General features: G+C 39.4%; 2 protein-coding genes and 3 non-coding genes across 5 annotated transcripts; all 5 read right to left on the bottom strand.

Moving 5' to 3' along the window:
- Positions 1-107: 107 nt before the first annotated feature.
- On the bottom strand, positions 108-179 carry TRNAP-UGG (transfer RNA proline (anticodon UGG)). Its single transcript has one exon. It is a non-coding gene; the product is annotated as a tRNA-Pro (tRNA).
- Positions 180-451: 272 nt separating this feature from the next.
- TRNAP-UGG (transfer RNA proline (anticodon UGG)) lies at positions 452-523 on the bottom strand. The gene has a single exon. It is a non-coding gene; the product is annotated as a tRNA-Pro (tRNA).
- Positions 524-1,022: 499 nt separating this feature from the next.
- Positions 1,023-1,094, bottom strand: TRNAP-AGG (transfer RNA proline (anticodon AGG)). Its single transcript has one exon. It is a non-coding gene; the product is annotated as a tRNA-Pro (tRNA).
- Positions 1,095-1,605: 511 nt separating this feature from the next.
- LOC128474566 (dnaJ homolog subfamily A member 4-like) lies at positions 1,606-5,986 on the bottom strand. The gene is made up of 8 exons (XM_053456922.1): positions 5,955-5,986; positions 5,089-5,225; positions 4,659-4,839; positions 4,331-4,435; positions 3,992-4,219; positions 3,480-3,710; positions 2,293-2,393; positions 1,606-2,056 (listed from the first exon to the last, which is right to left on the bottom strand). The coding sequence occupies exons 2-8, from the start codon at positions 5,218-5,220 to the stop codon at positions 1,844-1,846; spliced, it is 1,191 nt and encodes a 396-aa protein (XP_053312897.1). The 5' UTR covers positions 5,221-5,225; positions 5,955-5,986; the 3' UTR covers positions 1,606-1,843.
- Positions 5,987-21,772: 15,786 nt separating this feature from the next.
- LOC128462949 (olfactory receptor 5V1-like) lies at positions 21,773-22,723 on the bottom strand. Its single transcript, XM_053447987.1, has one exon. The coding sequence runs from the start codon at positions 22,721-22,723 to the stop codon at positions 21,773-21,775; it is 951 nt and encodes a 316-aa protein (XP_053303962.1).
- Between the last annotated feature and the right edge of the window lie 242 nt (positions 22,724-22,965).

Raw genomic sequence — 22,965 nt, 5'->3', positions numbered from 1 at the left:
GTGAACAGTATTAGATTCTGTTACTTACAATAGTAAGAATATATAATGCATCTCGCATATAAAAGTCTGAAAACAAATTAGTAAAATGTTAAAGTAAAAAAAAAACAGGGCTCGTCCGGGATTTGAACCCGGGACCTCTCGCACCCAAAGCGAGAATCATACCCCTAGACCAACGAGCCGCTACATATGTGAATGTGTGAGGATTTTCCATCTATCAAATACTTCTACTCATTCCACTTGCTTTCTAAAGTAGAATTTACTATTATTTTATTTATTATTATTATTTATTGTTTTATATAGCGCTGTACAATGGGTAGACAGGACATAACAAGCTAGTTATTTTAAATGCATTTATCACATTCGTATGATTAATTTATATAAATAATCATGTAGATGTGGCCACAATAGTATTATTTGTGAAGTTTACTTAATTAAAAACAAAACAAAACTTGGGCTCGTCCGGGATTTGAACCCGGGACCTCTCGCACCCAAAGCGAGAATCATACCCCTAGACCAACGAGCCTCCAATTGTTACCTTCCTGGCTCTAGAGGCATGTGTATCAAATACATATACAACGGCAAATTTGAAGACATAATATTTCGCTTAACCCCTTCAGGACCAGCGTCCTCCTACTGCGTCTTCCCTTTAAGACAGCAGTTTTATTTAAATATTTTAATTCCTTGCTCGTGATTCGCTTCAAAGTGATCACGTGCAAGAAATTAAGGGTGGAGTGGCTGCTACGGATCGCTGGGGACACTCAGCCATAAGTAGCAGCCGCCACGCGTCATCATCGACGACGTCCGTGGGTGACACCAAACCAGTAAGTGCCAGGTACGTCACCGGTATGGAAGGGGTTAATAGAAGCTTTCCCGTTCTTTTAACCAATTTGTGAGGGATTGTTAGCGTTTGCAAGTAAGTGTACCTGTAGTAATTAGTGGGGCAGAATGATCGCATACACAGGCGATGATTTAACTAGCGTTAAATAGGCCATGTGTTTTTGAGATTTGGAGAATTAAAATTTGGGCTCGTCCGGGATTTGAACCCGGGACCTCTCGCACCCTAAGCGAGAATCATACCCCTAGACCAACGAGCCACAGCTATGGGCTACCTCCATAGAGACCTTGAACAACATTCCCCTCCCCCCCATCCCCCTTAAAAAAAAACCCACAAAGAACAGGTTTATTGCCTCGCTCAGGGACTCAGGTTCACAGACCAGCTTATAAATTTACTTTTTTTTTGTAAGTACTGAAATATACATGTTGCTTTAAAGTTGTTTTTTAGTTCTATTACCTGTACTTGCCTGTAGGTTTGCCAGAACATTGATTTGAAAGCCATTCGCCATGTAGCTGAACAGCAAAAACAGCCTTCATTATTATTTGTTTTATATAGCAACATATTCCGCAGCACTGTACAAAGATGGAATGGGTATGTTGGAGAAAACAAAAATGCCCAACTGCAAACGTAAAAATACAGAAAGAGTGGAAGGAATTTTAGCAGCTTTACACTGCATCTACAAATCATAATTTGTGTAGTTATTTCTACTTTAGTTAAGTTTTTCAAACTCCCAAAATACCTTCTGTGTTGTTTAAACATGAATTGGACACTTTTGAGGTTTCACATATTTATTAAGAACAAAGAGAATGTTTTAAATACTGTATAAACATAGCATTTACATATAAATTAAAGTGGCGATGCACTGTAAGAAAATAAACATCACTTTCCTGTTCAACAGTCCATCGGTTGGTAACCGAACAGTTTGAGGACGTAACCTGCTGGAATGCGACTTGCAGCTAACAGAACAGAGTTATAACCAGAAAACGCGTCGGGTGCTTTGTAACTAACTCAGGAGGTCTGACACTGCACCCCTCCCCTGGGTCGCCCATCTTCCTCGTATGCTTCTCCTCTGTATTGTCTGCTCTGCTCTCTAATGTCAAACTCTGTAAGTTCAACTACATCCATGTCATCCGTCACCATTTCCTCTTCCCTAGGCGGAAGCAACGCCTCCAACACAGGAAGCTTCTCCAAAGGAAGCCAGTGATTTTCAGGGAATTTAACCTAAAAACACAGAATTATATAATTAGAATTAGACACTCTTTAAACGACCCAGAAATCTAAAGAGATACAACCAAACCTTTAATAATAATAAAAAAATCTTTACAACTATACAAAACTTGTACAAATTGAAAAAAAAACAAAAACCCACATGCTATAGGTTTCTGTACAAAAACATTGGATGGAGATGGAGTAACTTCCAAGTAACAGCTCAAAACAAGGCTGTAAGAAAAACTTACCAGAAACTGGATGATCAATAGTCCTTTCTCAAAGGGGTCTCTCTGCAGCGGCATGCCCTCGTTCTGAACGCATTTCAAGTGTCCATCCTTTATTACTTCACCTGGGAGAAAAAAAATGGATTAGCTGCAAACCTTAAAATATCACTGGTTAATAAGAGCTGTAAAAACAATGACGTAGTGTTTCCATTGCTACGTATACAAACTGATTATTTAACCCCTTTGTGACCAGGGGTTTTACTTTTTACAATTTGACTTTAAAGACCTCAGTGATGTCTCTTGGAACTGGATGGCATCCACTGGTGTAACTACAGGGGTCACAGCTGCCTCTAGGGGGCCCGGTGCAACCTCTGCGACCCCCTCTTCCTGTCTCCTCAGTGTATATGTATGTAAGCATGGATATGTGTGTACTTGTGTGTGTGAACATGGAAGTGTACTTGTGTGTGTGTGAGCATGGATGTGTAAGTGTGGTGAGATGGAGTGTGTGTTAGAGAGTATGAGTAAGTGTGTGTAATTTGTGTGTTTACATATGTTGTATGTTGGAAGGGGGGCATGGGGCAAAGATGGCACACCAGTTGCATGGGGGCAATGATGGCACAGGCTAGCTGTTGCTGTGGGGGAGGGTGTTTCACTCCATGAACCCCTGGTTTCTAGTTACACCCTTGATATTTCTTAATGATGTCATGGTGACATTACTGCTGTCATCAAAAAAATTTGAACCATCTTTCAATTTACATTTTTGAAATATTGAAGTGAGAGAAACATTGTGATCACAGAGTAATCAGCAAACAGGGCTCCAATGACTGCTGATTGCAAGCAGCTAGATGAGCCATTCTATTTTTAGCACAGGCAGTATAATAAGGATTCAGGGCATTTGTCTAATAGATTAGGCTAAACAAAGCTAGAACACATTTAATCTGCAAATATGTACGGAGCAAAGCTAATACTACTAATAAACAAACAAAAACATTTTTTTTGAAAGCTTGTTTTTAATCTTGGTCCCACTTGGTGTCCAAACAAATACTTTGTCATATAAAATGAATCTAAGATGACTTACTTACTGGAATGCAATGAGACAACCCTCACATGTTCAGAAAACCGAGTATTCCACACACACATATCTGTAATCTGATTTTAAGTGCTATATATGCCATAGGGTTTAACCCTTTATTCACATTTATCACACTTACCTGGATGAGATGTGATTAAAAGAATACGGCCGTCCATAGTGTCTATTGTCTTTTTAAAGCCACATAATGCTTCTACTAGCTGGATTTCCATTTTCATAATGAGGTTGTCATCCTGTCTTTGGAATACATCATGGTCTCTCTGATCCAGGACAATAAGCACATCTCCAGGCTCTAGACCAGGCTCCTGATCCCCCTCGCCATGGAACACAATCTTCTGTCCATCCCTCATGCCTGCAGGTCAGCAAATCAAACTTTTAGAGATTTTTTAAGAGATAACAATATGGCCCTATTAAAAAGCTAAACCTAAGAAAATGTGACTACATAAATCCATTAGCAATTTAGGATCTGTGAATCATTACATTCTTTTATCTCATCACAATCTTTTTATAGACACAAAGGTCATTTATAAAGACAGTACGTAGTTTTCACACCTTATAGATTAAGAGGTACGTTTAATTAATCCTCTATTAAAACATTTATGTAGCAGTCTTTATTAAGTATTATGTTCTCACCTTTCTTAATGTGAACCTCCAGGATCTTCTTTTCACGAACAACCTTGTTGCCATTACAATGTTTGCAGCGATCTTTGGGATTTATACGCTCACCCTCCCCACGACAATCAGAACACATAGTCTGTATCTGCTGGACCATGCCTGGGGCAAGCTGCTGTACGATAATCTGGATGCCTCGTCCCTTACATGTTGCACATTTCTCCAATGCTCCCTTTTTGCCACCACGGCCTTTGGGAAGAAGGATATAAACCATATAAAACCAAATAATCAAGAAGGCCCACATAAAGTCAGGTCACCAGCACAGGTAAAACAAGAAAGGCAAGGAAAAGTGCTACCTACCTTCACACTTGTCACAAATTACATTCTTCTGCAGTGCCAGCTTCCTGCTTGCTCCATTATACAGGTCTTCTAATGATACGGAGAGCTGATGGACCACATTCTTGCCTGAAGAACAAATTGACAGTACAGCAAATGGTCAATACTTTATGCGGCCTGTTCCGGTAACATCATAATGTTACCGAGTGTTTTTCCCAGGAGAACCTGGTGTTAAGAATGATGCTTTATGGTCATGTAGTTGTTAATTAGCTTGCTGAAGTGTATGAAGTTCGCCATTTTCAGTAACCACAAATTTAAATCCTCATCACATCAGTTGTTCAGACTTTATTACCTCTCTTCTCCCTGTTCATGCGGCCACCACCCCCAAAGAACATGTCAAAAATGTCCATTGGAGAGGAGAAGTTGCTGCCACTCATTCCTCCTTCCTTAATGGCCTGTTCCCCACCCTGGTCATAGATATCTCTTTTTTTGGGGTCAGATAACACTTCATAGGCCTGGGAGATTAGCTTGAACTACAAAATAAAAAAAAAAAGCTTGTTAGTAAGATGACGGCACAAAACAAAATCCAACCAAAACACAGATGGTGCGATAATACTAACACAGAGGTACAAAAACATACAGTTAAGGTTGTGCACGTTGCAAGAACTTTATCATTTTTCATTCCACAGGCACAGATATAATTGCTGGCTTCTAATAACAGTACTCAAGTATTCACACAATAGGGTTACGGTTCATCGCAAGTCACTTAACGCCAACAATACCTTTTCTCCTTCATTGGGGTTCTTGTCAGGGTGATACTTCAGAGCCAACTTCCTGTAGGCCTTTTTAATCTCATCGGGAGTCGCATTGGGTTTCACCCCAAGGGTATCATAATAACCTGTCTCCTTCACCATCTTGCCTGTGAATAAACAAAAACAAGAGGGTAAGTGAATATTATTATACATTTTCTCCATTTGGGATCTTTCCCCAGCAATTATCACTGCCGTTAATATAAATAAGCACTGGAGATAATTTTATCCCGGTAAATTTTGTAATCTGGATTAATACCAAACTAGGAGAATGATGGAGTCCACATGGAAAAAAGCCTAAATTATTGGTTATCATGCATTAAAAACACTGTAGTTATGCCCTACATCTGGTAAACTTCTCTCCCATACAACAGCCCAGAAAACACAAGTATAGGGCAAACTTAGATAGCTAACGCATCGTTTATTTTATTCAAGTTTTCCATAACCATCCCATTAAAAATAAAATTCCCTTAACCCTTAAATGATATAGTTTGGGATAACCAGGTGGATCTTCAGACCCTCATGATGTCATAACACAAGCATATATAGCTTGTTGGAGTGTGATCCATAATTAACATTATTTCACAATAAAGTTTTCTGCCGGATTAATATACAAAGGTGATCAGATCACTTAACGTAATTTTTACAGACAGCACTAGTGACCTAGATCAACATTCTCCTCACTGAATTCACTCAATTCGCAGCTGATGAGCGATGCCCTTCCACATCCTCCTGGTACCCAGACCGACATTAAACGCTCCACAGCAGCCCCTCACATCCTCCGCTTTATCACATGATGCACCCCACCCCACCGTCCCATAGTAATCTACCACCTTTACCGTTTGTGCAGATCGGTAGACCTGAGTTACTCGGTAGACCTGAGTTATTCGGTAGATGCGCTGATTCTCGCTGTTGGAAATAGTCTGCAGGGTCCCTGATGGCCACTTACAGTCCCAGGAGAATCCCTTAATAATTATTTGCTCTGCTGGGAAAATCACTGTACAGAAACAAATTGCACCTAATTTAATGGCTCAGCCTCCGCACACAAATAACTATTCCCCTACTGTCAATTATGAGATTATCCACCGTGCGAGACTTCTTCTTATATAGATGTTTTCTATAGACACGCCCCCTTCTTGCCAGAACCTTCTGGAGCTGCCGGTTCTATATACCGCACGGGTTGCTTCGTCCGTTTTCCAGAAAACTCTTGCGTTGCCAGGAGCAACCAGAGTCAACTGCCAGTCAGAGCACCACGTGGGCGGGGCAGGAAAACGATTGAGGTGATGATTGGACGATCGGAAAATGAGGGGCGTGCTTAGAAAGTACCAGAGAAATAGAGAGCCCGTCAATCATGTTATGTGACCGGCTTGGGTGTTGTGGCGTCTTAACTGGAGTGTCTAGTTGCTGCACAGGAACTTTCACCATAAAATGAAATAGAACTATAAAGAAGTGTAATGAAAGATAAAAATATATAATGTCTGTGATTTATATTCCCTGGCTTTGTGAAATTAACCCAGGACTAGGGGTGCCAGACAACAAAACCGATGAGTTCTGCTGTGAACTAATGTAATGTTACTAATGGTTGATAAACGATGGTCAATGTGTAGTGCACATTCTTGTGTAAAGACCACTTTATTTGTAACTTGTTTATGTGTAATTTGTAGTGCAGGCTGGTCTGAGCAGAACAACAGCTTGTGTGACGCAGGTGAAAAATCAGCATTACTGGAGGTGCAAAGTGCCAGGTAACAGAACTGGTGATTGTGTTTTTGTGGCACTGTTTAAGACTTTAAGTGTAAACAAATTCCTGGCACTAGGGCCATAGGAAGGGTGAGGAGAGAGAGGCACTCGCCTCGGGGACAGCTGATCACAGCCATCCAGTGGTGACTCTAGAAACAATATATAGGGGGGGCACACAAGATACCACAGTCAAACTGGGGGGGCATTAATAATTTCCACCATTAAATCATACCGCTGAAAAAACACACACATATATATATATATATATATTGCCAAAAGTAATGTGCTATGGAATGATACTTTTGTTATTGGCCAATACAATACTTGATCATTCAACATGGGAAGCCTGAAGCCACAATTTAGTAAGACTAATCCATGAAATCCTTTAAACAACACAATACCTTAACTTTTGCACTAAATGATTTCAGGGCCTAATATTAGATCCTGCTGCTGATATATATATATATTAGCCCCTGCTGCCCAAATATATTAATATTAGCCCCAGTTGCTGATATATATATTAATATTAGTCCCTGCTGACGATATATATAAATATATATATAAATATTAGCCCCAGTTGCCGATAGCAGGTATAGATCAACACATTAACACACAAACCCAGCTTTGCATGTATAGATCAATTGAAATTCACTTGTGATCTCAGCACCGAAGGTATATATCAAATAAACAGAATCAGACATACAAATCCGATATTTGCAGGTATACAATAATAATATATGAAACGTAGCATCGCAGGTATAGATCAAATAAATACATGGAAACAGCATTGCAGGTATTAATCAACTGAACAAGACATACAAACCCTGTATTTGCAGGTATACATAAATAATGTATGGAATCTACAGATATATGGATCTACAGAAGAACACACAAAAACCCAGCTTTGCAGGTATAGATCAATTGGAATTCACATAAAAACACGGCATTAATGGTATATTTAAAACCCGCTAAATTACAGGGATAGATCACAGGTTGCACACCCCAAAGCCAGCCCTGGTGTCCACACTGCACACATAGAACCTGGCCAGCACCCAGATAACACACATCCGATTTGCCATCTTTGTCCCATATACACCCTGCCTGTGCCATCTTGGTCCCCAAGGCTCAAACATCCTGCTAGTGCCATCTTTGCCCTTCCACAATTATACATCTATGATACGCACATATCAGATTAACTCATGCTCTCCCTCATTCAGACAGTTCATCCACATATTAACTCATGCTCTCCCTCATTCAGACAATTCATCCACATATTAACTCATGCTCTCCCTCATTCAGACAATTCATCCACATATTAACGCATGCTCTCCCTCATTCAGACAATTAATCCATTTTAAGAAACTACACCCCTTGGAGCTTCAAATGAGGGGCTACATGTATTTCTAGGACAAAAGTTGAGTGCACAAATAATGATGGAATATGTCGCTTTGGCTAGAAAATATGTTTTTTCTAACCATAGCGACATGTTCATTTGTGTCTTGCGCACTCCAGGTTTGTACTAGAAACACATGCAGCCCCTCATTTGATGCGCCAAGGGATGTCGTTTTTGCAAATGTGTACTTTTTGTGCCATAATTTAACTTCCTACGTGAGCAGTAATGCCACGTCAAGGCTTCAACCCTAATTACTGACCATTCACACGCCTTTCATATCTCCATTCACTCGCAGAAGCACACACTATACTTTCCATACATTCACTCACAGAAGCACACACCATTCTTTCCCCTTACAATCCCAAAGAAATGATGGTAAAGGGAGAAAAAAAAATCACTTTTACAGCAAAAATAAGTTTTGCAGTAAAAATGCAAGGCGCTCCAGGGATGAGATGGTTACTCACGTACCACACAGGATAAATGGCTGATTTTAGGATTTCATCAGGAATTCAAAAATTGCCTCCCTCTACCGTTGGCTAAATTTAACCCCATGATCAAAGGGATCATAGGATTAAAAATTAGTATTGGCCATTTTTAAAAACGGAATGTGACTTTTTATAGCTATATGATCGCTGTGGTAACATTGGCTACCACAGTGATCATTTAGCTAGAATACTTAAACTTGTTTTTTTTTTTTTTAAGTTAAACTACTTTATGTTTAAATAATTTAATTTGGGAGTCTCTAGGCAATTTTGATCTTTTTTATCTGCCTTTAGAGACCCCCAAATCATTTTTTTTACATTTTTATTTTTTTAACTTAATATTTTTTATTATTTTACAATCTATATACCGTTGGAAAGGCGAGGCGATTACCTTTCCAACGGTATATGTTGGGGGTAAGTAGCTGCTTAGATGCCTGAGATACAGGCATCTAGGCAGCATGCCCCCATACCTCTTTAACTGACAATTGTCAGTTGTTAATAAAGTTGCGCGGTGACGTCATCGCGTCATTACGCGAGACGTCACCGGGCAGATCGGGTGGCCCCGGTGATGCCCTTCAGTTTGAGGGGCAGCTCGCCGGGGTAGGTGGTGATGGAGGTCCACAGACCTCCATCAAGGTAAGGTAGTGCTAGTGACGGCATGGTGCCGTCGTTAGCACCTGATTGGGACTGCTAGCGGCGGCACCATGCCGTCGTTAGCAGTCAAGAGGTTACAAATTCGGCGGGGGGGGCAACAGGGGGGGCAAGGAATAACCTAGGGGGGGGAATTGCCCCCCTGTAGCGACGCCACTGCAGCCATCTGATCAGCAGCTGCAGCCTGCAGAGCTGGTTGGAGAGATCACAATCCCCCTTTAACCGGCCCAACATTAGGGAGTGCAAGGTCTGTCACTTTGACCTCGGCTTCTGTGCTCCCTAATCAGTATGCACCTGCAAATGATGCCAAACGCCGGGGTATGACGTCTTACCCCTGTGTTCTGCATCAATAGTGGGTGCATAGTGATGAGGCAGCACTAAAGCAGAGGTCTGAAATGACAGACCCGTGCTCCCACGACAGGATGGAGGATGGAAGATGGGAAATGGAAGAGATGGGTAGAAAATGGTGTAAGGGCAGTGTATGTGTATATATGTGTGTGTGTTTGTAAGCTTGTATGTGTGTATGGGCAGGTGTGTGTAAGAACAATGTAGGTATTTGTGTGTTTGTAAGCTGGTGTGTATATATGCATATGTGTGTAGGGGGCAGTGTATGTGTATATGTGTGTTTATGGTCAGGTGTGTGTAAAGACAGCATGTATGGGCAGTCGGTGTAAGGCAGTATATGTGTATATGTGTGTTTATGGGCAGGTGTGTGTAAAGGCAGCGTGTTTGGGCAGTCAAGTTCCTAGACTTAACTAGTTATGTCTGGTTCATTTTCAACCAATTCTTTTCAATGATCCGGGTGAATCATTTCAGTAGACTGAACGACTCATTTGTAACAGTTCAGTCTGTGAATCATGAACTGCAGTTGTAACATGATCCTAGAGTGAGTCATCTGCACAGCACACAGACAGACTCTGGGATTAGGTTACAGCTCATCAATTCACAGACTCGTTCAGAGACTCATTCAGAGAATCATTCACAGACTCGTTCACAGCACACTGACACAATACTTTTATAAATAAATACAGGATTAATCTTCACTGCCCCCAGGATTTAGATTCCCCAGTAACCATAACTGCCCCTAATTTAACCCCATTAACCATAAGTGTCCCTAAATTAACCCTAAACACCCGATTAACCATAACTGGTGTGGACGTTAAAAGCAAATGGGTGAGGCCAATCATCAGTGTGACCGGGGGGGGGGGATTGGGAAGCAGAAAGGGGCGCGGTCATTCATCAGAGTGACTGCAGGGAGGTAATGGGAAGTAGTAACTGCTTTGAGTGACATTGAACCGAAGAATTGGATCCGAACTTCATCGCACAGACACCCCCCACCAGCTGATATAGAGGAGGATCCGGGTCCCCTGCAGCTCTGCGGGGGATCTGGATCTTAGTGTTATGGATCTATAGAGCATTTGCTAGGAAAAAACCCTCATCTTATAATTGCAAAAATCGATTCAACTAATTGATAATGAAATTTGTTTGCAACGATTTTCATTATCGATTACTATCGATTTTATCGATTAGTTGTTGCAGCCCTAATATATATATATATATATATATATATACATACACACACACACGGCAGCTAAAATGCTGATATCAGAACCTGCTATAAATGGATATGACCACATGATGTCACTAAAGCCAATAAGATATGCAACAATAATAGCAGAACACAGACATGAATTTTTTTTTACCGTATTTGCTAGTTTATAAGACGACCCCACAAAAGTTGAATATTAATTTAGAAAAAAAAACATGAATATCTGCCCCACTGCTTGCTACTCTGCCCCCAGATATGCCTTATACCCCCCTATATGCCACTTTGCCTGCCAGATATGCCACTCTGCCCCCCTGATATGCCTTATACCCCCTATTTACCACTCTGCCCCCACTCATATGCCTTATACCCCCTATTTGCCGTTCTGCCCCCCTGATATGCCTTATACCCCCTATATGCCTGCCTCGACTTACCGATGCATGCCTAGACTTATCCCCCATGCTCCAGACCTTGTGTCAAGTAGCGACAGCCAGTGGATGTCTGCGTGCAAACGCCGCTGCTACCCGACACTTTTATGACTGAGCTCCTGAAGGCATGTCACACCAGTGCTCCTTTATAGACGCCCTGGCGGAAGTGTCGGCTAGCAGTGGAGGTTGTCTGCGTGCATCGCACAGATGTCCACCGGCTGTCAGAGAGGAAGTTACAGGTCCCCTGCAGTGCTGTGGGGGATCCTCCTCTCTGGTAGCCGGTAAACGTCTGCGCAATGCGTGTAGACAACCTCCGCTGGAAAAATAACAGGAAAAAAATACGTTCAATTGTTTCAGAATATGAAAAGGTAGTTTTGCAACTTAGTTACTGTAAGTTTATGAATCTGTAGTTTGTGTTTTTCCCTGCTTGTATTTCTCTATATATTTGTGGATACCTTAGCTTTAAGTTCTTTTTGCAGGTAAACATAAGCTCGAAGCCTACATTATATTATGTCAGGCAAACAACGTACAAGGAGGGTATCACTTTTTTTATTCCCTTTGTACTACAACTCAATACGACTTTATAATAGATTTATTTACCATATGCACCTCCACATCATGTCCTTCATGACATTACATGCTGGTATTAAAATGTGTGCCTAGAAGCCTATCATGACGGCCTAGAACATCATGAGCGCTACAGATCAGTTAGACAGCAGTCAGCATCCTCAGAAGCAATTCAAAAAAATTTAAAATGCCCCCCCCAGCTTTGGCTCTTAATGAGAGAAAAAAGAAAAGGCCTGAAGAATGTTCTTGCCTCTTCTTGTTCTTCTGTTGTTTTTCTTTGCTCTTTCGGCTCCATTATCCAGGTTCTTCCTTTTCTTATAATGACACAAAAATCATGGCACCATTGGTATTTGCCTAGACTGCATAAAGGGAAGCAAAGTCCTGCATACTTAATAAGTATAGTGCAAGTGATAATATCTGTGCCAAAATCACTTTAATGCAGTTGTTTTAAAAACACATTTCTTAGTGTTCATCACATGTTAACAGCAAACCTATATATAACACCGAAAGGGAATTCAATTGTCAGTAAAACATTGCTAAATAAAACTAATATAAAAGGAACAGTTTGGTAAAGTATAATAGAAGCTATCTATCTATTAACAAAGCAAATTCTGCAAAACAATGCTATGATAAAGTAAAATAATTTTCACATGTTAACAGCAAACCTATATTTAATATACGGTATATAACAAGGAAAAGAAAATTCAGTTGTCAGTAAAAGATTTCAAAAAAAAATCTAATAAAACTAATTTAATAAGAACAGTTCAGTAAAGAATAATAGAAGCCATCTGTCTATTAACAAAGCAAAATCTGCAAAATAATGCTATGATAAAGTAAGATAATTGTCACACGTTAACAGCAAACCTATATTTAATATATATATATATATATATATATATATATATATATAACAAGGAAAGGGAGTTCAATTGTCAGTAAAATTTGCTAAATAAATATAATAAAATAATTTTAACAGTCAGTTCGGTCTATCTACTAACAAAGCAAATTCTACAAAATAATGTTATGATAAAGTAAGATAATCATACAGTGTTAGTTCAGCCACAGTTAAAACAGTAATACTACCGTAATAAAAAAGTAAGAAACAATGTTCTAATTACATTATCCAGCTTGATTATTAGAATGACTGAAGCTTGATGGGGTTATTGCCTTTACACTCTCGCTTGGAAATGTGTTCTTTTTACAGACAAAAAATCTTAAGAACTTTATCATTGTGCTCTTAAGTTTTGGGCTGCCAAGAATCAATATAATAGACTGAATAGGAGAGTATGCATAAATAACAACCAAACATATAGAAAACCAGAGATTGTTAGGATCAAAGACACCCATGATTAGTAATATTTGGGAAACGTAAAAGCTGATATATAGGAGTAGGAGGGAGGTGACAGTCCAGGCTGCTGATACACTTGCCTCCACACTTTGTACACTCATTCTTCCTGAGCTTTTTCCAAGACGGTTGGCATGGATGCAGAGAGATTTTATAATTAGAATATTGGCAATTGCAACTAAGATGAGTGGGATGCAGCAACCAATTATACTGGTGACCAGCAGGTATCTGAGACTCATGTGAGGTGTGCTGAATTCTGTAGTGAAATTGTTGGTAATATTTCCATCTAAAAATCCAGAATAAGTTGTCGGGTGTTCTATGGTATCATTATTGAAGAGATTTGCTCCTAATAAACCAGAAACGATGTTGTGTTCTATGCCATTGTTAATGGTGAAAGTTTCATTTAATACAGCATGCTCATCTTTTACAATGTTCCATGTGACTGGTACACTTATGGTTAGAGACAGAAGAACAGAAAATGTGAGCATCCAAGGGACAACACGAGCAATGTCTAGCTTTAGTTGCATAAAGGCTTTTCGTTTGAAAGTATTGAGCATTATGTAATAAAAACCACATAGGCAGAAGGTAAACCAGAAGCTGGAGAAGATTGGAAAAAGCAGAAGGACTGAGAAGATGGCATAGACGTTGTCCGAGAAATAAACATCACTCCAGAGAAAGAGAACCGTGTCATTGGCAGCCATACTGCATTGGTAGAATATATTAAAGAGTCCCAGAGTAAACAGGATCAGTTCTCTTGGGTTAATATTCTTGCCTTTAGCTCTGTCCATGCCGTGGACCACAATGATAAATGAATTGGTTAGAAAGCCCAGCAAAGTGCTGATAGACATAGCAACAAAAGAGACGATAACATAGTAGGCAAGCATTGTGTGTCTGGTCGTCTGATTAGGCCCTCCTTCCTTACTCCAACACTTGAACAAAGGTGATACCCTGGCAGATGCACGTATCTGTCAGACAGTAAATAAAACATCATGGTTTACTTATAGTCAAGTGGTTTACTGTGTAAGCTGATGCGCTGGACATACTGACACTGTATCAACGTATGATTGTAAATTCATAAGAGTAGGACAATCTTCTACATTTGTAGCAGTATGCCTTATGTTTGTTAATGTTATTGATAGCTTCCTTTCCCTATTTGTAATAGCCCCATAAAATCTAATGTTAAACTTTGTGAAATGTAATAATAATACTAATACTTAACCAGCAGCCACCAAAAGAAAAGCAACACCTTCACAGAACTTTTTCCACCTTAATTGTGACCTATAACATGAAAAATTCAATTGCAAAACAAACTGAAATCTTTGAGGGTAAAAAAAACCCCCAAAACCTTACAATAACCTGGTTGCATAAGTGTGCACACCCTTAAACAAATACTTTGTTGAAGCACCTTTTGATTTTATTACAGCAATCAGTATTTTTGGGTAGGAGTCTATTAGCATGGCACATCTTGACGTGGCAATATTTTCTCGCTCCAAATCTGTCAGATTGCGAGGACATCTCCTGTGCACAGCCCTCTTCAGATCACTCCACAGATGTTCAATTGGATTGAGGTCTGGGGTCTGGCTGGGCCATTCCAAAACATTAATCTTCTTCTGGTGAAACCATGCTTTTGTGGATTTGGATGTGTGCTTTTGGTCGTTGACGTGCTGAAAAGTGAACTTCATCTTCAGCTTCCTAACGGACGCCTGAAGGTTTTGTGCCAAAATTGCCTGGTATTTGAAACTGTTAATTATTCCCTCCACCCTGACTAAGGCCCCGTTCCAGCTGAAGAAAAACAGCCCAAAGCATGATGCTGCCACCACCATGCTTCACTGTGGGTATGGTGTTCTTTGGGTGATGTGCAGTGTTGTTTTCACGCCAAACATACCTTTTGGAATTATGGCCAAAAAGATCAACCTTGGTTTCACCAGACCATAACACATTTTCCCACGTGCTTTTGGGGGACTTGATGTTTGTTTTTGCAAACTTCAGTCAGGCTTGGATGTTTTTCTTTGTAAGAAAAGGCTTCCGTCTTGCCACCCTACCTTGTAGCCCATTCATTTGAAGAATACGGGAGATTGTTGATACATGTAGCACACAGCCAGTACTTGTCAGAAATTCCTGCAGTTCCTTTAATGTTGCAGTAGGCCTCTGGTAAGCTTTCCTGACCAGTTTTCTTCTCGTCTTTTCATCAATTTTGGAGGGACGTCCAGTTCTTGGTAATGTCTCTGTTGTGCCGTATTTTCTCCACTTGATGATTCACTGTGGTCCATGGTATAAATAATTTTGTACCCTTCTCCTGACTGATATCGTTCAACAATGATATCCCTCTGATGCTTTGGAAGCTCTCTGTGGACCATGGCTTTTGCTCTGAGATGCAACTAAGCAAATGTCAGGTAAAACAGCTGAACTTTATTTGTGATTAATCACTTTGATGATGGCAGGTGTGTAATGACTTCTATTTAACGTGAGTTTCAATGTGATTGGTTAATTCTGAGCACAGCCACAACCCCAGTTATAAGAGGGTGTGCACACTTATGCAACCAGGTTATTGTGAGTTTTTTCCCCTCAAAGATTTCAGCTTGTTTTGCAATTGAATTGTTCACGGTATAGGTCACATTAAAGGTGGAAAAAATTTTAACATCACAAGAACCTGGCATTTTAACAGGGGTATATATGTCACAGTTATCAAAGGGCAATTATGAAGACACTTTCTCCGATATCCCTAATCAGAGCTCAACATAGAAGTGTGCAGCTTGTGCGTAACTACTGTTAGGCAGAAGCAGGCAGGGAAGGAGGAAAAGTTACTGTTTAATACTGGCTTAGAAGTCCTTGGCAGTTTTTTTCCACTTCTTCCAAACTCTGAAATTAACTGTAATCAAGCTACCATATTCTGTGCAACACATCATTACATTTATTCCAGGGAGAGACAGAAGAGACAATGGTTAAAGGACACAGATGGCAATTGATCCAAATAATATTCCAGCTGGGGTCTCTGTGGTCTTTGCCACATGGTCCCAAAACGGATAGCAGGGCACTTTTCATTTTCAACTATTCTCTCCCATTGTAACTGTTATACTTTTAATCAATGAGAATCAAGTTTGTGATACTCACGTGATGGTATATGTACAGCCATACAATAATTGTAGTCAGACAGGGCACATTTTTAATCACATCCACAAAGGTCAACCCAGCCCGACAATGCAATCCATGGTTAACTAAATCTGGCTTCAGTTCTGTTTGCTGAAATCCAGTTACCCAATGATGATGGTGTAAAGCCTTCTGTTTGACCAAAGAACCAGAGAGCTGTGAGCCATAGGCTGTTTGGAGTGTGATGGTCAATTTTAGTCGATGTTTTAGAACATGGATAGAATACAGATATAATGACCTGTAATAATATAGCGTTGTTGAAGAACACACAATTTAAAAAAACATAAATGTTTAGTATTGTGTAATTTATATTTCACAGCCTTTACTTATTTCATGTAATATATTTTCAATAAAAACTTTTATACAGTGATGTACACAGGTTAAAATAAGTCATCTGATCATCAAGCTCACTCAGTCCAACCTGTATGTTGCGATGCAAAGTAAGGCATAAAATCAATGTTGGCAATATTACCATTTTTTGGTAAAAATCCTTTCACCTCCAAAGAATATTTGTTTTTTCCCCGGGTCAACAAATTGCTTGTTTTTAGTTTAATTACTATAGACTTTTATACCCCCCTCTAGAAAATGTACCATATCTTTAGAAGAATCAATTCAAACTAAGAAAATATGAAGACAAATAATAACATAAATGCATTTAACCTGCTTTTTAATAATGTCTTCTATGAATAGAAACAGTTGGAGAAATATAATATCACCAACCACAAAGCATGGTAGTAGTGAACTCTGGATACTTTAACAAACTGCTTGAAATATAACTATGTTTTAAATATCTTAAATATCTGTTGTAATCAGATTAATGTTTTGCTTCGGTCTATTATTTGGCAGCATTCAAAAGTTTGCAGATAAGTTGTTTCTTTTGACCAACTGTCCTTTTTAATGCTATAATTTTTTTTTTATTTTTTATTGCATTTAATATTTATTACAAATTATTTATAGTGGATATATTTCTCCTGATTTGCATTTTCTATGCACTACATCTCTCACTGCCTGTTTTTCGAGTCCAGTAAGCTACTGTATAGCGAGATATACTACGCCTCTTGCTTTGATTAACTAAAAGCCTTAGGTTAATTTAAATTATAAAATTAAGAACAAAAATATATATCACACTTACTGTTGTAAGTGAACGTCTAGTTCACAACTCCTCTTCTCTCCATCCCAATGACAGATAGACCTCCCAACAAGCAACACTGTGTCATCTGATATCAAGATCAGATTTTTTTGTGGTGCAATGTCTTGCCTGTCCTTTTCGATAGGGTTGCTAAAAATAAGATGTGCGGACAGAACCAGTACCATCCACTTTCTATAAGAACTGTTTACAAGACATGAAACTCTAAAAGATATCATTCTTCTTTCCACACATAAAATCAGATGTGTTCAAATAAACTGTTTTTGTTAAGCGTAACGCTGCAAATAAACAAACATGTGGATTTATTTAATTCAGTAAAATTATTCTAGTACATATTGAGAAGTCTAGTACACTTGAGGTGCCCACCTCTCCGATCAAGACATCAGTTTGTTGGGGTTGGTTCAAAAAACATGTTATTGGTTTCATTAGTATCTCTACATGGGAAAGATGTTTCTCCAGCATCTTAACTGCTGGTGTATGTCAGTAGACTAATAACAGCAAAGCCTCTTTTTTTTAAGGCACTTCCAGAAATTTTAAAGTACAGTCTCAACCGTTCACAACTCTGGAATCCTTAGGCATTGGGTTCAGAGACTAATTTATTAAAGGACCCCCACTATTAACACAATGTAAATTAACGGTTGATTAATTTCACAAAATTTGAAAGTGACTCCTCTTTGGGCTGAGCGTCATAACATCAATAGAAGGCCAACAGTCAAAAATGGGGGCATGATGCCAGGTACAGGATGCTTTAAAGAGGTACGCATTTGAACTGATTTAATACAGTACTGTCCCTGTGTTCTATTGCATTTTGCATCCCAACTATCTGTGCAGTGTTTAGGAAAACGAAACAATATGAAGGTGTTAAGATTTAAAAACAAAAAGTTAAAATCTTTTACTATGGGCTTCTTGCCTACATGATAAATCAGAATGTAGAAGTGGTATTCTAATACGCAGCATGGCTTACCATAAATCAATCAGATACCTTGAGGCAGCATCTGCCCATACAGATTACCAGCAGACATCACACACGTGTTTCCGTCCTGTCCATGGCATTAGTGTGTGCAATGCAACTGCATTTCTCAATATAAAGAAAGCTCGGTCATTTCACATCTGTAATTAAGGGGGAAGATTCAGGTGTTTAATTGTTTTTTCATTCCCAGTGCGTATAAAAATACCGGGTCTTGTAAATAACAATGGTTAGCATGGCCATTAATGCTACAGATGGATGGAAAAGGCCATAAGAAACCCCAGTGGGATAGTTTTTAATTAAAGTGGATTATATTTAGTGATGGTGAGGAGGTGTTAAAAACATTCAACAGATTTCATGTTTTGTGAATAGATAATACATTTTATAATGAGATTACACACTACATTAATTTGATCAGGTTCAATAATGAATGGGCATGTTAATAATGAGAATCACATATACCTGTCCTACTTGAGGCCATAGTCACTACTGTATGACTGTGAATGTTGCAAACTATGTGTTGCTAAATACTTGCTGTTTTCATATGATATATTTTTTCAGACTAGACAAGCTGGCTATACTCCTTGTGTACTCTTAGACCACCGGAGGACATGCTCTGCTTATACTCCACACCAATGACTGAAGCACCCTTGATTTCTGGGCCAGGCCCCCACCCTTTTTCCCTTAACCTAATAATGACGACACCAGAAAAATTGGTTAAAAAGGCCACAGCCAATTTAATTTATTAACCATATCATTGCCACGCAACCTTAGGCCCGACAGCTCATTGTGTTAACAGGGCAAAAACTACCAAACTGAATGCATAAATATAATAAATACCATCAATAAACATAAATAATTATACATATGAATAAACAAAGACCCATAAAGCATACCACCACCACACAGGGACAGACATACCAAGATGCCCAAACCCAAACCTTAGGCTCCCAGTACCAACTACCAGGAACCTCCCATCAAATGCTCTCCCCCAGAGCATTCACACCCCCATAGATGCCTGGTTAGCTACCAACCTGGCAATTAACAGGGAGGGAGGGCGGGACAAACAACACAGGGTAAGGTGACTACAAAAATGTCCGTCAGTCTCGTGTCACAACCCCTTAATTAAGGACTCCTTAAGCCCCTCCCCAACTTACCAAAGATTGGAGCCAAAGCCTAGCCCTACTCAGGATCCCAGTCAGGGCCCACTCTGGCCATGCTGCCCCCTGAGGGTATTATTATATAATGCAGGCCCCCTTGGGACAGGGAACACTTTAGTCATATTACTCCATGCAAGCAAGCTTACAATATCAGTGTCACGTCCCATCCAGGCTGCGGAGCTGCATATCTCTGAATTTCCCAGTCTCGCTAGAGTTCCCCTTTGCTGTAATCCATTCCTGGATTTCCTTATGCTCCGTATTGTGCTTCTGATTTCTTGATTCCAGTTCTGCTCTTTGCTTCAGCTCTGTTCCCTTTATAAGGTGTGCCCCACCCGTTATGTTTGTTTCAGTCTGCAGTCTACAGGTATGTCTTTCTGATATGTTCAGTTTATTAGTACTTCAGTAGGCAGGGATCCACCGAATATTGGAGTACTTTGGCTTAGTGGTGGGCTAAGCGCTATGGCCATATTATGTGATGGAATCTAATTGTTATCTTATAGTCCTAGGCTAGTCCTGTTTGGTCCTCTGGTTTCTTTGTAGCCTTGTCATGTGTAGCCTGGGTGGGGCGTGACAATCAGTGCCTTATTTTCTTTGCAAAATGGGCTCCTTGTGATGTTTGTATTTGTTCTATGCTGTAACCCCACATATGTAAGTACACTTTCGCACATACGGAAAAGCATGTTCCTGGAAACAAATATTTGTATTCATAATAAGATATACAGTATACTTTAATAGGGTGGCCTTCAGTAGAGCTTGCAGGGGTGTTCCGGCATTTTGTGTCCCTTATATTTCCTTGCCCCTGGATACACCTCATAGAGTCAGTATCGGAACTTCCCATCATTTTTATCATAGAAGTTGTTTTTTCTTATGCTTGGCTGAGTTGCTTGGCTTCCAACATGCTATGGCCCAGGTCAAGTAGTCATTTAATGCAATGTGCTTATCTTTATCTGACATAACTTTAATTTACTGACCTAGTACTGTACACTTTGAAATAATTACAATGAAAACATGTGCACATACATTTTATTAAAGAAAAGATCAAGTTGACATCGACAGTTAAGAGTGACAGACCTTGGAGAAAAAGCAAACTTTGGATACGCTTCCAAATGTCTACAATAATTAAAGGTAGCAACATTTATATACAACAAAGTTCTGTGGGCATGTTATATTACAGCTATGTACATCATTCCAGTATCTAGATGTGGCCAGACTACACGTTACAAGGTGCTTGCCGCCTTTGCATTCTTTTTCCTTGTTCTGTGCGCACTGTACTAAAGGTAAATAAATATGGCATTTATGAGACATATGTCGGCTATGTCTTTATTTGGAGACAGTTGTGATGTGTATTTCATTCTGAGCCACCACATTTCTGAAGAGGTAAAAGAGGAATAGAAAAGTCCAACGGACATTAAATACTTTTCACAAATTAATTAAAAAGATTCCTTTCTTTTAATTAACTAATGAAAAAGTTGTGGCTGTTTTAAAATTACAATTGTATATGTCAATCAAGTTGCCCATTTTTCTGTGCTGTCTATGTTAGAACTGATCTATCATATCTACTTCATGCTACATTTTACAGTTCTGCCTGGCCAATAAATCTATATAAAGTGTACAGGACAACAAAAAAGTAAAAAAGGCCCTGGTACTTTAAGGCCAGCACCCTATAAACTATGTACATGTGGCTGTATTATCTCCCACAAGTGAAATGAATAGGTGTCTGTCAGCCCTTGTTTGTACAATGTGAAAATTGTTCCTAAGTATCACATTTTGAGATATGACTACTTTAGTATTGTACATATAACAAAGCAAGAGATCAGCGCACATCCAGCAAATACTAGTTAAAAGCGCCAATCTGAGGCATAAATAGTGGGATTAAGTCACAATATATGGACATTTATAGCTTAGCCCGCCACTACTTCAAAGTACCCCAATTTCAGAGAGACCTATTGTTACATGGCAATATGGCTTTAAAACCCTCTCTGGTTACCATTAATGAGGCACCTATGTGCAAGTGGGGTGCTCAAAAGTGAGACTATGGTTGTCTCTGTTGGAGGGCTTGCCTGAGATGTGTATAATCTAAAATAGCTTCATCTCTTCCTGGAGAATTGGTATCTCCTGAGTACATCTCTCAGAGACCTCTTCACCTCACTGTTCCTCAGACTGTAAATGATGGGGTTTAACATAGGAGTGATTACATTATAAACCACAGAAGCCAGTTTGTCACGCTCCAGGGAGTAACTTGACTTGGGTCTCACATAGTTGAAGCTCCCAGTTCCATAAAAAGTAGTCACTATGATTAGATGTGCAGCACAGGTAGAGAATACTTTGCGTCTTGCTACATCAGATGTCATTTCAAAGATAGCAGAAACTACCTGCACGTAGGAGATAAGGATGAATAAAAGTGGACCAAGTCCTACAAACACTCCACTGACTGCAAAAAGTACTGTCTCGTTTAGATAAGTGTCTATGCACGAGAGTTTCAGCAGAGGTGGAATGTCACAAAACAAATGGTTGATCCCATTATCGCAGAAGGGCAAACGGACAATCAACAAAGTGTGGAGTAGTGAGTGAAGAGCACCCCAGAGCACTGCCAACAAAACCAATTTATAACAGACTCCCCTATCCATTATAATGGCATAGTATAAGGGCTTGCAGATAGCTGCATAGCGGTCGTAAGCCATTATAGCTAAAAGAATGCATTCTGCACCCTCTAGAAAAATCACAAAAAATAGCTGGGCCATACAACCTACAAAGGAAATACTTGTGTCATTTGAAGCCAGAGTCATTAACATATGTGGTACAGTTACCGAAATATAACAAATATCGATTAAAGACAAGTTACCTAAAAGGATGTACATTGGATTTTGTAGACTGGAATCAAGCTTAGTTATAATGATTATGAGCAGATTTCCTGATAAAGTTATAACATAAATGCCCAAAAGCAAGGTAAATAGTACGATGCGCTTCTCCAGCGTGTCAGGAAATCCCAAAATATTAAAATGTAAAACTTCGGTTACATTTCCCCTCGCCGTTGACATTTTCCCTTTTCATTTGTGTTATCTGGAAAGCAAAGTCTTACATTTATATTTTAATTCTAAAACAGAACATGCTCAAGACACTTGTAAACGTCACAGAACGTGAACTACAAAGGCAATGCCGGTAGCTCAATTACTGATCCATTTGTACCTTGTGTATTAGGAAACCGTTTCACCGAATCACTGGGATATAATGCTGCTCATAAATATTTAACAGTTTTTTGTTTAACAAAAATTATAAAAAT

Source organism: Spea bombifrons, chromosome 1 (assembly GCF_027358695.1).
Source record: "Spea bombifrons isolate aSpeBom1 chromosome 1, aSpeBom1.2.pri, whole genome shotgun sequence".
NCBI lineage: Eukaryota > Metazoa > Chordata > Amphibia > Anura > Pelobatidae > Spea > Spea bombifrons.
This window is presented reverse-complemented; position numbering and strand designations above follow the sequence as displayed.

Excerpts from the sequence above, each read along its gene's own strand:
- LOC128474566 (XM_053456922.1), bottom strand. The coding sequence starts at position 5,220 with ATGGTGAAGGAGACAGGTTATTATGATACCCTTGGGGTGAAACCCAAT. Across the intron at positions 4,436-4,658 it reads CATGAACAGGGAGAAGAGAG|GCAAGAATGTGGTCCATCAG; the intron begins GTAATAAAGTCT and ends TTTGTTCTTCAG. Across the intron at positions 4,220-4,330 it reads AATTTGTGACAAGTGTGAAG|GCCGTGGTGGCAAAAAGGGA; the intron begins GTAGGTAGCACT and ends TTCTTCCCAAAG.
- LOC128462949 (XM_053447987.1), bottom strand. The coding sequence starts at position 22,723 with ATGTCAACGGCGAGGGGAAATGTAACCGAAGTTTTACATTTTAATATT.